The sequence below is a fragment of the Cuculus canorus genome, chromosome 17 (genome assembly GCF_017976375.1).
Source record: "Cuculus canorus isolate bCucCan1 chromosome 17, bCucCan1.pri, whole genome shotgun sequence".
In the NCBI taxonomy this organism is placed as follows: Eukaryota; Metazoa; Chordata; class Aves; order Cuculiformes; family Cuculidae; genus Cuculus; species Cuculus canorus.
This window is the reverse complement of record NC_071417.1, coordinates 87,671-103,969: the sequence shown is the minus strand read 5'-3', so window position 1 is coordinate 103,969 and position 16,299 is coordinate 87,671. Positions and strand designations below refer to the sequence as shown.

The 16,299-nt window shown below is 43.4% G+C and overlaps 1 protein-coding gene across 1 annotated transcript in view; it reads left to right on the top strand.

Moving 5' to 3' along the window:
- Positions 1–14,782, top strand: part of PPIL2 (peptidylprolyl isomerase like 2) — a 72,006-nt gene extending 57,224 nt beyond the window's left edge. The window contains exons 16-20 of the mRNA XM_054082609.1: positions 1,214–1,270; positions 10,740–10,812; positions 10,973–11,035; positions 11,537–11,676; positions 13,355–14,782. Coding sequence (XP_053938584.1) covers positions 1,214–1,270; positions 10,740–10,812; positions 10,973–11,035; positions 11,537–11,676; positions 13,355–13,448 — 427 coding nt within the window. The 3' untranslated portion in view covers positions 13,449–14,782. The remainder of the gene's footprint in view (positions 1–1,213; positions 1,271–10,739; positions 10,813–10,972; positions 11,036–11,536; positions 11,677–13,354) is intronic.
- The last annotated feature ends 1,517 nt before the right edge of the window (positions 14,783–16,299 follow it).

Here is a 16,299-nt window from a genome sequence, read left to right as displayed (position 1 = left end):
ACTGCTCCTCCAGGATCATCCTGCGTTATGTTAATTCCATTGTTCTGAATTTTATTTTCACTGTGGTGATGGATGAAAAGCTTTCTCTCTATATTTGCTACTGCTCGGATTTTTGGTTTTTATTACAATCCTACATAGCTGACCGCTTGATAAACTTAAGTACTGAATGTCTGGGAATAATGTGGTGCAAAAAACCCATGCACAAGGCTAAGCGGTAATGTTTGCGCTGTGTAGGAGTTTGCTTTCTGCACAGCATCTCAAAGCTTTCCTAGGGCAAGCTATGTCTTAATAGCTGGTGTGGCAGATTGCAGCCCCTCCTGTTTGCAATCATATAACTTCCTGAGGCAGTTGCTTATATGGAAAAGTGCTTTTGGAATGCTTATATATTTTTAGCTGTCTCTAATGTAGCATAATAGATGGAGACAGAGAGGAGAGCCAGCACTGTATGTCCAGCCAAGATGGGCAATTGTTGTCTGCAGACCATGGAAACCTCTGTCTCGTACACTTGCACTCCAAGTCTTCCAAAGAAGCATTAGGCTATAGAGAGAAGTTTTGGTAGTACAGGTTGCTTTGGATTTGGTAGTTAATTCCTATGTTTACGTGTAGAAATACAACTCCCAAAAATTAAGTCCAATTAATTAAAAATTAAGAACGCAATCTTTAGAGGTGTTCATTACATTTGACACTTGGAAGTATTCTTCTGCCGTGTTTATATCCAAAGCACAAATTTGATCTGTCCAGAGGAGAAACGTGTGGAAATTTAGTGGAAGAGAAATACAAAAAGTAAATCTCCTAAAAGACAGGAGTTTACACTGGCAGAGAGCTTTTGTGTTACATTAACTGCAGTTGCTGGGTACAAGCTCTCTGTCATGCACAAGAATTGTACTTTACAAGCAAGACTCACGTCTCCCTTTCCTGCCAGAGCTTCCCAGGGCTTGTCTGGCCAAGGAGACAAATGCTCAGATTAATTTTGGACTTTATGCAAGTCGTAGTACGGTATAAAAATGAGAAATCAGAGCTCCAGAAATCCAAGACAAACCCCACAAAGCAAAAGAGGGAAATGACAGGATGTTTGGCCAGGGGGACTCCCAGAGAGGAGCCTGAGATCAAGACGGGTTGTCTTCTCTCAGGGGGTAGCTACAGAAGCATTGCTGGCTGTTGTTGAATGTCAGTGGGATCGTATGCTAACTGTTAATGTCTTTATTCCTTCCAGCTTCATCACATTCCGCTCTTGTGCATACCTGGACAAGAAGCATACAGTTTTTGGAAGGTAAGTGAAGGATATTGTGAGCAGCAGTATAGCAGACGTGCTCTGTTCTGTGTCTGAAGCCTACAGAGAAGAGCCTAGTGACTCTTGCAATTGAACTGAAGCCAAATCCTTGCTCACAGTCCAGGTCTCCTGGTCATGAGGATATGTCTGATATCGTATCAGTGGCAGTCGTCAGACTGCCTTTTCCTCTTTCCATCACTGCAAGTTGCTTTACTTCTCTTCTGGGGCTGGACCTCTAGGGAGTTATGAACGAAGTTATCATCCTGTAAGCAACCATCGTAATATTTGTGCATGCTAATTGCTGGGACACAAGGGATTACCTCTTCAACACTGCTTTCATCCTCTTAGGAGCCGATAGCTGGGAAATTAGTTATGACAAGGCTGCTCTTCGTCATAGCATAGAACATACAGATTCTGTTTAGGTTAGGTCTTCTGGCCCCTTTTATTCTTATTTTTTCTGTTATTGTTTCCTTTTATTCCTGACAGTTACCATCAGTATAAAATCTGTATGTTTATGTGTAGGTGTGTGTGCACATATGTAGATATTTATGTATACAGATAGATAGATAGATATTACCAGTGCCAAGACAGCAAAGGAACTTCATTCTTCATAGAGAATTCTTTTCCACTCAAGCCCTCATGTGATAAATACCACAGTATTTGTCACAGAAGATGTTACAAAATCTTTACATTACAGCTTGTTCTTTGCTAAGTGGCTTACCAATTTAAATAAATGCGTGTGCTGTTTACTTTGATTGGATGTCATACAATAGTGCTGAACAACGAAAGTGATGTATTTAATCCGTGTTCTCTGCCTGTGAGTTCTTGAGGCAGAAGCTAGCTTCCTTTTAAACAATTATTTTACTGGTTTTGGTACCGATACTGATTCTGCAATAACTGCACTCTTTGAAATAAAATTCTTTATCCTTTCTCAGGTCTGTCCTAGAAAAATTTTAAGTTCCCTTGTCATTTGGTGAAATCAAATAAATAAAGCGAATTCTAATACTGAAAGTTGACAGCAAGTATATTCTTGGAAGTTATATTATCCGTATCTTAAGACTATTTCAGTTAAGCTGCAATTTGAGTCCTCCTTGCAAAAATCCCATTAAATCCCATACAGTAATGCTGTTAACCTGAGCTTGCCACCTCATCTAATAGTATTTGGGTTAGGACGGCTCAGCTGAAAATATGACTGTTGTTCAGTTTTGGATGCGACCTGGCTTCAGTGATCATCCTGTGTAGTCCTCCAGTGTATTTGCTGATTTTCCATGGTGTGCCCTGGCTTTACCATAATTCACCAGGAAAGAATCTGGAATGACAGAACTTTCTGCAGTACAGGGAGGAGCCTTCACACCATGCACAACATCTCAAGTACCTTATAAGTAAAATAGCTCAAATGGTGCTTCACACTGTGCACTGCCCTTTAGAGAGAAATTGTTTTAGCCCAAGTAAATCTGGTTAACCATATAAAGCAGAGATTGATGCCATTTTAGCAATGACTGTCTTAATTTTGTAATTGTCTTTGCTTCTGCAGAAATCTGAACTTAGTTGCTTGGTAAAGAAGTGGTGCTGCTTTCTGAGCACTGCAAGTATTTTTAGCTGATATGCAAAGGAAAAACTTTATTCAAAATGTTGGTTCAGAATCATGTTTGATTCCTTGCCTAAAAAGCGGGTGACATCTTCATCCAAACACAGAGCAGGTTTATTTTACTCTGGGCTTTCTTGCATGCAAATGAAGATCAGTTCAAATAATGTAAAACCCAAAGAAACTGGGATAGATGCATTGCAGTCACCCTACATTAATGTACAAATTGAATAATTTAATTTACCTACAAATCTAATTTCAAAGGCTGATGTGAGCAGCACTGAAGATCTTTATTCTGTCATCAAAATCCTTCAGTTTTTTTTACCTGCATTTGTTTTTAAAATCCATCAAAGCCAAAAGATTCCAGAGATTGTACTCCAGCTTCAATTTGCTATTTTAGATCCTGGGTGTTTCCAGGATTTGGTGGCTGTATCTCATCTTAGACTGTATAGTACAATAATATCTGAGAAGTGTATTTAGGTAATAGGTTTAAGAATAGAATGAACCCATGAAATCAGAATTCTTTGTTTCCATGAATGTTAAATTGGATTGTTAAATTGGATGCTTTCTGGCCAGTTGTGACTTCCATATAGATTTGAGGATTGCCTGTCTAAGTTACTGTAAAAACCTGCCCTCAGCTGTTTCTGCGTGGCTCTGGTTCATGTTAGTGTGTGTCACCTATGTATCTTTGAGAGCAGAATTTGACCTGTTTGTAATTTGTATAGAACTTTTCAGCGGGTTTTCCATACTTTTGAGAAGAACAGAAAAACAGCGAAAAGAGCAACCATTTGCTACCCATCTTGGTTTTCGGGATCCTGTGTGGGATGGAACATTAAAGAGTTCCTTCTCTGGAAAGCTGTGACTAATTTGTGGCAGCCTGTTTTGAAATGTGTTTTTTGCATAGTAGCAGCTATGAAGAGTTGGATGTTTGGCTTTTAAGTGCATTTGAAACAGAGCAGCAGCAGGCAGTGGGACTGTGAAGAGGTGGCGTATGACTGGCTTGGGGCACTGGGATTTTCAAGTCTCAGGAGAAGGCTGTGGCTGGAGGACAGGGAGGGCAGCTTGTCACGACTGGGCTGCCCACCATGGCAATAATGACGACAGATGTTACTGGAAATAAAGGAGGTAATTGGCACAGTTGGAGAGCAAAAACAAAGGCAGCAAGTGAGAGCAGAATGCCTTCCCTTGGAGGTGTGTTGCAGACTGCACGGATTTCCTGCTCCAGCAGTGCTGCCTAGATTAAATTAGCAATTACCATTTCTAGTAATTACCATTTCTTCTGACTTGGAGAGTGCTGTAATTAACGTGAAAACTAACTGGTGGCTTTTGTTGGCTTCTGGCTTGCTGCTAAGAGGTTTAATTTAGAAACTCAAATAATGTAAACCCACCAATGTGTATTTGCCTGCAGAGAGTGGATGAGAAGCATTTGCAGGTGACTGCTGTGTGGTCCTGGCTGCTGCTGTCATGGGCTGTCTATGAGGGAGCTCCCTCTCACTTGTGCTACAACTGGGAGTTCAACTGTGGTGTGTGCTACATGAGCTGCAAGGATGGCAGCTCTCATCCCTGTCTGGCATCCATAATGAAATTTAGATGGCAAGCGCATCCCATCCATGTTGTTATTATATTTTCTGTTACTCCAGTGGTTCACAGCTCCTGTGGATCAGAGACCTGGTGCATTTGCCCTTTATAAGCAGAAAGAGAAACAACCTTGGCCTCTGAGGGCTATGTAAATAGAAAAGGGAGTGCATATAGATACAGGGAAGTAGTAGCGATGTCCCCTTTCAGCACTTCTTCCACCAACAGTTTGCACTTTCTTCAGAACCAAAGGAAGAGAAAAATCTCAGGAAAAAAATGAAACGGTTTTGTGGATGCTTTTGGTGAGCCTGTTCCAAAGCTAGAGGCATGTGGAAAAGTGTATGTTTAAATAGTAATGGAACGTGATTGAGCCGTGCTCTCCAGCTGGAGAGAGATGCATTCTCTGAATTCTGGGTGAGATTTAGGACTGGGCATAGTGAACTGGATAGTACAGGCAGGTTGCAGGTGTGTAATGTGATGTCATTAAAAGAAGGGCAACAGAGGGAGCAGCGAGACCAGTGTGGTCAGAATGGCAAAGATGGAACTGATCAGTGCAGCAGTTCCAAGTGTTTGTTAGAGCGTCACTTGTGTTTGTCAAGAACTGAGAAAGGGATGTGGCAACTCAGACAGGAGATGAGCATATGTGGGACAGTTTTCCCCTTTGTATGTGGCTGCACCTGTCTGCTTATACAGATACCTTTAACTATCTCTCGAGGTTTCTGCCACTCATTCTTCAATTCTCTTGTGTGCAAAAATAATGAACAAAGTGGTTTGGGAAACCTCAGACTGACTTTGTCAGGTATGAGGCACCGTTCAGGAGCTGACAGGCCTCAGCCTAATCTTCTGTTTTCTTCCTTGCTCCCCTTGCCAGATGCTTTTGTGGAAAAGAGTTCTTTCCTTGGATAAGCATCATTCTCTATTAAGTATTCCCTAGCCTGTTTGATGCTTTCTACTGCAATTCTGTAGAATGGGGCAATGAAAATAACTCTTGTTCTCTAAAGTAATTAGCCACATAAAACATCTACCAGGCATTATTCAGTTATCCAGGTACGATTAAATAATGCCCAGTGGCTGTTACTGCTTGTAACATTCCTTGTATAATTGGAATCAGTGAAGCCCAATGGCTTCTAAGCTGGGAAACTCATGTTCTTTTTGCTCTTCTGCTTTAATACCACTGAAGAATGGAGAAATTGTGTGACAGCAAAAGAGCTGATTCTGTTGTTCAGTCTGTGCAGGGAGCCTGACCTAGTTTTGCATTGCAGAACCTACTTCCCAGGCCCCAGGATGGAAGGGAAGAGCAAGGTGGGAAAACAAACCAGGCCTCTGTGTGGAGGCCATGGCCTTGATCATCCTGTAGCAGATGAGAACTGGGCTGTTGGTGCTGCACAAGGGCTGCTATCATTGCCAAAAAAGTTGTATGATCTCTGAAGAAGAACCTCTGCCAAAGCAGAGAAGTCCTTACATGCCAGGTTCATCTGTTGAGTGTAGTTTCAAAATGCTTTTTTCCACACTGATTTATTTTCTTAGCACCGTCCATTACTGTGTCCTGCCTGTTAGATTAAGCCTTTATGAGAGACTGAGTTACAACTGCATCCTTGTTGCAAGTTCACATTACTTGCTCCATTCCAGATTGGGTGAACACAGAGAAGACGTTTTGTCCTGAGTGTACGTGTTTGTGCATGTATATATTGTTCTCTCTGGGTTGTGTATATGAATGTATGTACTTCTTTTGGTAAAAATAACCTTGAGGGCAGAATGTGTTTACAGAACAACAAGGTTTCTTTCTGGTTTCTGTTTGTAGTTTAAAGCATCTTTTTGAAAAAGTCCGCACGTTGTTCTTACATCATCTTCTGACCAGGAAACTCAATCATCTTGGGCTGCTGCCGTCCTCAGCATTGCATAAGGCTTAATTCCTACAGTTCTTCTGAACAAAAATATGAGAAATAGGAAGTTGGTGTGTGAATGTCTGTGAGACTGCGAAGAAGCTGCCGTTTTCTTAGGGAGCAGCACCGACTAATGTGGCAGCAAGACTTCCATTGCATTGCATATTGCGAATGGATAGAGCTTGCCCCAGATATTTCACTTATACTTCATGCAAAGACATTGGCAGTGGTTATGAAGCAAAGTTGCTAGTTTGCATAAAGGAGCCTTAACAGGAAGTAAGATTTTAAATAACATCTGTAAATTTGAGGTGCAAAGATTTCCAGTGCTAACTTAGCTCAGTTTTCAAGAAAACAGAATTATACAAGTAAGGACACGTTTTTGTTTTCATTACTATGTGAACAGAAAAAAACCTAGATGTATCTACCTTGTCATCCATGCTTACATGTAATGTAACATTTATCAGGCTCCTCTAAAAATATGGGCTGTGTCAGGGATGCTGAGCTAAGTATATAGTTGAGATCATCATTTCTCTGTTCAGCGTCTACTGGAGATACACAGCAAACCCTCAGTTCTGCTGTTTGTTCTAATGTAAATGGTTTCTTGAAGGTACCATATACTGTGGGATGTCATCTGAACGTCTGTTTAAACCTCACTTGGCCATTTTAGGACAAAGCGTGCTTGGCATCTTATAAAAGGAGTGGGACTGGAAACAGTAGAAAAGGTTAAACTGGTTTCTGCTGATCTCCTTTGCCTCTCTGCTGTGCTTCCAGCTTAGCACAAGTGGTGCTGAACGAGAAAGGCTAATGCAGTGTGACCTGTCACCATCTGTGTAACACCCTTACTGCACGCAAAGAGGTGTTAGTTTGACCTTCCGCAGTTTGTGTTTTGTGTTAAGGAGAATGATGCACAAAGCTCCTTATGCTACGACTCAGATTTATTCCTAGAACAGGTTTTATCTCTTTTCAAAGTTAGTGCATATTAGAATAATGTGCTCTCTCTTTAGAGGTAGTTTTTAATGCTTTATGTACTGATACAATGGTCTTTTCTATGCGTATGGGCTTTTTTTCTTGGCAAGACGTCTGTAAGCTTTTCTTCTTACACCCAGAATATGCATTGTAGGACCTGCAAAGACTCCTCAGAACTACTCTGTCATGCTGGTTTCGTCATCCCGAGAGGAGCAATTGCTGTAAGGATGCTAGCACATGGGATTAGACACTTAATAACTTGTCAAACTGATTTTAGTGCTGCAGTGTAACATCATGAGATTTGACAATAACAACATGTCATGTTTCAAGAGGCTGCATCTACCCTGTCTCTCTGCTTAGGCAAATCAGAGGAAAGTTTGCAGAATCCTTTATGGTTAAGTTGGAATGTTCCATTTTTTTGCATCCAGCCATGACTGCCCTGATTAGGGTGCATTTCACTTTTTACTGGACAGGTGGTGTTTGCCATCAGATCTTGTCCTTTTGGGATTTTAATATTTACTGATAAAACACCAGCCTCAGCTGGGCCTGATTCTTGACAAAGGAGATACTCTCTGTGCAAAATGTTAGCGAATGCAGAGGTGTAAAAGAAAGCAATTTTCCATTTTAGAAACAAGAAGTTAAGAAGAAAAGAGAATTACATGCCCTGCAGGCGTAACAGCTTCGTCTTCTTCCTCTGTAGCTTTTTATAATCGTGTCAAAAAAGACCATTTAGGTCATTTACTGATGACCTGTGAATGCCATGTTTATCACAGCCTTTTAAAATGTACAAGTGATGAAGTATTCCCAATAAAGTTTAATTAGCATAGCCACTGAAGATTCGTGAATGTTGCTAAAATACGTTAGGACTAATATTGTGGGAGGTCTAGCTATGGGCTAAGGCATTACTCAGTTGAAATTGCTAGTGCATAGCTGATCTGGCTATTTCAAATTATCGGAACCTAATTAAATGAAAACATATGAGCGGATAATGAATGGAGCTGTTGGCTAGAAAACCTTTGAATATTAAATCAGAAGTTTCCTTTAGGGGCAATTAAAATACAGTGAATATATCTTAGGCTCTGTGTTAATCATCAGTGTTGTAAGTGAATCTGATATTGGCCTGGAGGGAGGATTTTTAAATTGAATTTTTGTTATGAACTTTCCAAAGTTCACACAGGATCCTCAAGCCCTGTGCAGCTTCCCCCAGTGTTACTACCTGCAGGTGCTGCTCTAGCCTGCATACATGCTTTTTAATTGCTCTTAAAAATCACAACCTCTTTGCAGAATATTGAGAGGCCCTTGGGGAGTAAGGGGGAGAAGTCTGGAGCAGTGCAGCCGCAATGAGATATCAGCAAGGAGGGCTCTGCTTAGGGTGGGCACTGCACAACGCCCTCCCTGACTTGCATCAGTTTATATTCTGATGGGATCTGCTTTTGCTGTTGTGTTTTGAGCCTGTGGGGCAGCAGTGTGGGGTCACTGAGCCCCAGGGCTGTTGAGTGAGAAGGACCCACTTGACTTGACACCCCCTGATGGCCAGGGGCCTCTCCTGGGGCTGAGGCTGGAGGGGGCTGCCTGGCTGTGGAATGCCTGCCAGAGTCAGGTATCTTAGTGTATGTAGATGTGTCAAATACCTTTTGGTTAAGGTACTGCTCATTGATATGAAGGCAGTTAGGTGACAAAACACTCAACGTATTCCACTAGTTTGATTTTCTTTTCCCCACCAGTTTCATTTAATTTCATTTTTTTCCTTTTCATCTTCCTTTGCAGCCTACCTGTGTGGGTACTGGTGTCCCAGTAACGCTGGCAATCGGGCTGCAGAACAGCTGCCACCCATGAAGGCTCGAGGATTCCTGGCTCTTGGGTTGGCAGCCCTGGGTTCATTGGTGGCCAGGTCTGGCCCTTGCTGCCATGCTCCTGGGCCCAAGCTCCTCTGGCTACAGGAACAGAGAATTAGGGCTGCTTCTTGTTGGCCCACAGCCATTAATATGTATTTTTGTTTCCTGGCCATGTGGCTTGGCCTTATTAAAACAGTTGTCATCCAGCTACAGGCTGCTTTTCTAAGGGATCTGGATTGCTTGGCATCAGCAGCCTGTCTTCGTCTTTATTTACTGCTAAGTATAGCTGTTTTCAAATTTGATTTGGGATGATGATGTGGATAAAAGTGTTAAATACCCTGGGACCAAGATCTAATCCCAGCAGGACCCCTCTGGAAACGTACTGACTCAGTGCTTCCTATCTAAAATTAGATTTTGACACCTGGCAGCCACATTTTTTTTTTTTTTAATGTTGCTGTGTTCACTTCATATCGTTCTGGTTTCTCAATCAAAATATCAGCCGCCTTCCAGAATTCTGTTCCATGGACGCTGTTATCCCTGTTCACCATGTCTGCTATCTCAAAGATAGAAGGTTGTTTGACAGACTCTTGTTTTCCACAAAACATTGTTGATAGACATTACTTATTTCCTTTCTTTCTTAATCATGTCCTGTGTCCACTATTTCATTATTTTGCTGGGATAGATGCCAGGATGGCAGGCTTATAATTATCTGGGTCACCCCGTTTATCCTCTCTAAGTATCCTTTTCTGGAGCTTTCCCATTGTTCCACGCTTTTTTTGAAAGTTAACGTACATCAATCCAGAAAGTCTTCAGCCTTTCTTAAATATTTTGAAGCAAGTATTTGGATAACTTCTTGACTTGAGAAATGAGAGGCCAGGGATCTGACATCCTCCTAAATAGAAGCCGCGGTGAGAAGCATCCTGGCATTATCTTATGGCTATGACTCAGTGTTGTGCTGCTTTCCCAGAGCCCTCACGAGCTCGTGGTGGTGATGTGCTCTGGGAGCAGTCCTGCACTTTCTACATTACTGATGTTGGTACGGACAGCTCTGTCACTGCTCTTCAGCAGTGCCATAGTTACTGTTCCCTTTCTTCCTAATAGCGCTCTGAGGTCTGATACACAATTTAAAAATAAAAGGATTGGAAGTTAATGAAAACATTTGCTTTCTTGACCAAGTCTGTTGGTTTGTTTTTCAAAGCTCATGGGAGTAACAAATGAGCTCCAAATTTATGGATGTAGCATTACCAAGTAAAGTCATTTTGAAATGGGCTTGTGTCTTCTTGTACAGATGACTGTCCACAGTCACTTGTTCTCCATCTTGCTGGCTTGTGTGCCTACCAGTTTTTAAGGACAAATGGCTTTGCTTTGCCTCCAAGTGTTTGACTTTTCCATGTTTGTTTAATTTCAAATTCAAATCCCAGACTTGAGAAAAAAAATCTTACCTCCCGCACTGAATGACGTTGCCTTAGGTCTTCCAAATATAGCTGCTGATTTCTCTTCCCCTAGACATAATGGTTTAAAAATCTAGTAGAGTAATGGGCATGAATAAGAGATGATAGATGTATGGGTGCAGAAATTTACAGAATGTGTTGTGACAGCTGGAAATTGTGACCTTCCTCTTTTAGGGTGGTTGGTGGCTTTGAGACTCTGACTGCTATGGAGAATGTGGAAAGTGACCCAAAAACAGACCGACCCAAGGTATGTGTGAAGCACCAGGGGCTGTGCGGGAGGGAGCAGTGACGTATGACTTTATGTGGCAACATGGTTTGCCCCAGTGATGCTTCTGAAAGCTGAACTTGGGGGAGGTGGTGCAACTTAATCAGCTGACTGATTTGCTCCTCTTCTCTTCTGCTCGCAGGAGGAAATACGAATTCAGACAACAACTGTTTTTGTTGATCCATATGAAGAGGCGGATGCCCTGGTAAGGATATTTGGTTGGTTGGCCTTTTCTGAAAAGCCAAAGCTATTCTTTGGAGAACGTTGTAGTTTAATGCCTTTTTCTTTTTTTTTAACACGGGCATGGACCTACTTAACCCCTCTCCCATATGGCTGGAAGATAAGATTAAACAGCTGCCATTCAGCATCACCTTGTGTGCCAGGGTCATCACTGCTCTTTCAGCAGAGAGGTCTTGTAACTGAGTCTGGCATAGCTCCCAGTCCATCATGCACACGATGGCTTCCTTACCAAATGCCTACAGTAGCTATGGGCGGCTGCAGGTGGGATGAGAGGAGTTTCATTATAAAGGCTCTGCAGACAGCTTGTTTGTATTGGCCCTTGAGCCCTGTCTCCTGAAGGCTACCTTGTAATCATAGCAGTACTGATTGCTGTTTTAGAATGCTTTAGAGCTTCAAAGAATTGTAGACATTTTCTTCTTACTCTGAACTAGCTCTTGCAACAGATTGCGCTCTTTGCTTCCCACAGGTTGCTGCGGAAAGAGAGAAGGTCCAGCAAGAAGAAGAAGAATCCAAAACAAAAGCTGAGGTGGTCCCACCAAAGAAAGAGGTCCAGACTCCTAAAACTTATCGGCAGGGGATTGGAAAATACATTAACATGGCTGCAGCGTGAGTTCCCTGCCCGTCTGATCTTTGTGGAATGTTTTAGTTGCCTTTCCCACTGGACGTTGTCTCTGTCCAGTGCCATTGCTCAGATGTTTGCTTTGTGTCAGCAGTCTTTACAGACACCTTCATGCCATCCTAACAGCCTGGTTTCCTCTAGTCCTGTTGATTTTCAAGATTGTAAGTTAACTGAGCTTTTCTTCTCATACTTAAACGTGACCAGGTTGGTCTTTAACAGTGTGTGCTGACTTCAGAACTGTAGATACATTTTGATATCTCAGAAGTCCTTGAGGAAGTGTACTATGTCACTTCCTACACCATCTTATTCTCTTCCTCTTCTGCAGCTATTTCTGAAGGCCATGGTCCCACAGATTTTTCTCTTTTGGCAGCTTCTCCCCTGCATAAAGTAGATGCCTTAAGCCCATATCGGTCTGCTGATCTGGTTCCCTGTTCAGCACACAGTTGTACCAGCACAACTGAAATGGCCGGAAAGGGGAGCAGGTTCCCAGGCTTGCCGTGGGAGCAGAGGGTGTCTGGCAAGTAGCTCCAGGGTGCCTGGCTGGCTGTACAGGCTTGTCGTAAAACATCCTCTCCCAGACACCCTTTGTACACCTGCTGGGATTGACAGCATTGCTTACTTTCCTAAGGACAGGACAGAATCCTGCCTGAGCAGCTGCTTAGCCTTAGTTTTGGATAAATTAAAATAAATGCCTTCCACTTGATTTTTAGCAGATATCTCTGAAAGCTTTTGCAAAAATGCTGTTGTCTGTCTGCTGTGTAAAGACCTGTAATTATGCATATACAAATCTGGACAACTACTCAATCAGCTTGTGTGTGCCTCCGTGACTTACTGGCATTTGCATAACTGTGAGAACAAAATTATGTTACCCCATGTAGGTCAGTTTAGTGTGTCAGTGAAACAGTTCACTTACAAAACACTGCTTGTCCCTTAAAATATTATGTTCAGCTTAAAATTGCTGCCATTCTGCACTGTACATAAACCCGGGCAGAGCTTGTAGCTCTGTGGAAAGGGCCAAGTAGTATAGAAAGGGCGTTCTAGTCGTTCTCTCATAGCAGCCTGCCTTGAAACTGTGGCAGCTCTTTGGCAGGTTCAGGGTTCTTGCTTCTCCCTGTTGTGACTACTGATATCTGACAATAAAACCACAGTCCATGAAACGACTGCATAGTGTTCTCATGAATTGCAAAGTGCTAGAGAGAGACTTGAGAATCGCAGCAGTGACTGCAACAGCCGTGTTCAAGAAACAGGAAAGGATCTGAAAAACTTGCCCAGATGTTTACTGCCACGCAAAGGCAGGTGAGAAGGCAGGAGAGAACTTGTGGCTCACGTTTTCATCATGTGCTAAAGAAGTAGAGCTGTTAAATGTTCAGTTCTGGCATGGAGGAGAACTTGTTGGGTTTTGAACACATTCTTGGAAGCGTTCAAAGCCTGACCTGAACCATCCTCAGGGGCTGAGGCACTCTCTCTCTTTCTGGTTAAGCCAAAAGGCCTCCATCTGTGCCCCTGTGCTGTCCCCATGCCAACAGAGAGCATATACTCCTTTATGATTTTTAAGGGATGGGTTGGCTCCAGCATAGCTGTTGCTGAGAGAGGAAAGGCATCCATTTGCCCTGGTCCCGCCAAGCAGTAAATAGTCCCTGAGAGTTGTTTTCGTTTTGGCTGCAGGAAGCGCAGTGTGGAAGATGACGGGCCCTCAACCAGCACAGCTGCGAAGAAAGAGAAAAAGACTTCCGGCTTCGGTGACTTCAGCTCCTGGTAGCAGCACGGGGAGCCTAGCAGTGGTGCAGCACAGCAAAAACAGAAAAGATGACCTCCCATGTGTCCCTGAAGAGCCCAAAAGACAGTCAGTCCTGGGGAGGGAAGGCACCCACCTGCCCTTCAGACAAGGAAGAAGACTGTTGCTTGTTAGGGCTGGTTAATGTGGCTTTGTTTTCTTGAGAGCTGTGCTGCCCCACTGCATCTTCCTGGAAGGCCTGTTTGTTGTTCTGCTAAGTGGGGAGCAGGCAGCCCCACTCCACTGGGGATTAGCTGGAGACTTTCTCTGCTTGGCTGGCAGCAGACCAGGGAGAGCCCATCCTTGCAGGACGCTACTCCAGGAACAGCTATGTTGGTGAAAGAGCTCCTTGTGCAGGTAATCGTTTCCATATGAGCCAGGACTGCCAAATGAAGTCATGAATGAATGTGCTGGGGAAGCGCCTGTGCTGCTGTAGCGCTTTGCAGAGCGGAGGAGGGGCCTCCAGGCTGTCCTACCCTGCCCTTCAGTTGCCTTTTGCTTATTCTCAACAAGGAGCAACTCTGTCCCTTGCTCTTTGTGGGCTAGCCTCCAGGCTGGGCTGGCTGCTGTCAGTCCCCGTAGGGCCTCACTCACTCCAGGATCAGCGCTCTCTCTACCCATTTCACTCTGACAGCCTCAGAAACAGCAAAGTTGGACAGGGAGTCGGGGATAGCTGCACTTCTTGTTCCTCCTAGCACTGGCCTTACTTGATAGGGGCAGACCTGCCCTCGGATCCCAGACACCACAGCCTGAGGCAACAGAGCAGGAGTAGAAATAACTTCTTTTCTTTTGGTTGGTTTTTTTGGGGGTTTTTTTGTTGTTTTTTTTTTAACCATCCCTTAAGCCTGCTCCTTGCAGGGGAACACACACCATCATCTGCCCCAACATCAGTCCTCCCATCCTTAGGGAAAAACATATAATATAGCTGACAGGCATCACTGATATTTCTGTTATGTAGCCATAAATTATAAGGACGCGTAATAAAGGCCTAAGGGGATGAAGATATATTGGCCTGTGAGGTTTTAATCCAAAACCATATCTGTGTTACCATCACGTACACGTAGCAGGCTAGATCCTTCTTTTCAGTTCATCTTAGGTGTTCGGAGGACAGAAATACCCTCCCTACCTCTCTGTGGCTGAGGAGATAGTTTTGTGATCAGCTTTGCAACAATACATTTATATCGGTGGGTTCCTGTTTTAAGAAAAGACTCCATTTGTATGAAATTGATATAAAAACTTTTGGTAAAATGCTTTACATTAAATGCTTTTATTTTCTTTTGAGTGCTTTCCTTTGACTGTTCAGCTGTCATTTCCAAGATCACGGCATTGCAAGGTTGGTTGTTGTACAAGGAACCTAAGGAACTCTGGGATCTTTGCGGATATGATTACATCTTTGCTAAATCATAGGAGGTTCAAACTAGTCTGAAAGAATATGGGGGGGGGGAGTGGGTGTTTTGTAACATTTTGCAGTGTGTAAGTTTGCAATAACACATGGTGGATTCCTGGAACAGGGGATATGATGGCACTTTCCTCAAGCTGTTTATTGTGTCTTACTGAAACCTCTTGCTTCTCCTAGGCTCGCCTTTTCCTGATAAATTGTTATTGATCCCTTCTACCTAACTTCTACTTCTGCACATTTTTGAGTCAAGTTCACAGTGTTGCTAGAGCTGGAATAGGCAGTTTAGTGAAATCACTAAGAGTAAAATGCTTTTTTTGTGCTAGATTAAAATGGAGATTATTATGAAAGAAAGGAGCTTTTGATTACAAGGAGGGCAACAGAGGTGTGACAAGGACTCCTAGTCCAGCACCAGTCCTTGTACCAGATTGATAGAAGGGACAGTTTCCTTTTGCAGCAGCAGGCTGTAGAGATAACTGCCCGCTTTCCCTTTCCACCCCAGCTTTTTGGCAGAGCTCCCTGTGATTTGTGAAGGACCATTGCCCTGCCAAGCACTGCCTTTGCACTGCCTGTTCCACAGCAATCTTCCACCATAACATCGGACACAAAAGAAAGACCAGTTCCTGGCTGCTAGGAGGAGCTGAGCATAACCCTTTTAGTTTTGCTTTGAGAATTTGTCACTCAGCCTGAATCCAGGCTGGCCTGCTGGTGCTCCCTGCTACTGCTGGTGTGGGTAGCCCTTGTTTTTACAAAACCTAGCTCTTTACTGAGTGACTTGCAGAGCTGCCACTACCTGGGTTGGGAAAAGAGAGGAAGGAGGCTTTGCTAAACCTTTTCTGCCACTTTCATCACTTGCTTCCTCTGCAAGGATGATGTGTTAAAGGATACCCAAAGCAGCTCCTGCCATGGCCAGAGGGATAGGCAGGAATTGTGCAGGCTCTACAGCAACTCATTCCTGGGGACCACTGTGCTATTTGTAAGCACATTTTTACATTCTTTGACACTTTTCCAGTAAATGTGCTTAGAGAGAAAAAGTAGGATTTTAACCAGAGGCTGAAGTAGCTTTTGTCTGGCCTTGACTAGAATAACCCCAGCGCTCTCTTGCTTTGCACTGCTCCATGCCTGAGACATTTTGCTAAAAGGCAGAGGCACTGGGTGACTGGTGAATTCATCATTTCCTGAGATATGGCACTGTAGGAGTGAACACCACAAGCACAAAACACCCTCAAGAAGGCAGTGGCCTGCAGTGGGGCTGGCGGCCATGACCACTCATTTCCATAGAACCACACAAAGATGTGGGGTCTCACGGGAGATTTAGCTCTTCACCTCTGCTTTTTCTGGCTTGGATTCAGCCTGGCCCTTCAAGGACCATATTGTCTGTGCGGGAAGCAGGGCTGTTTGAATAGTTTTCAAACTAAAAAGCTGCAACTCTGTTTCCAT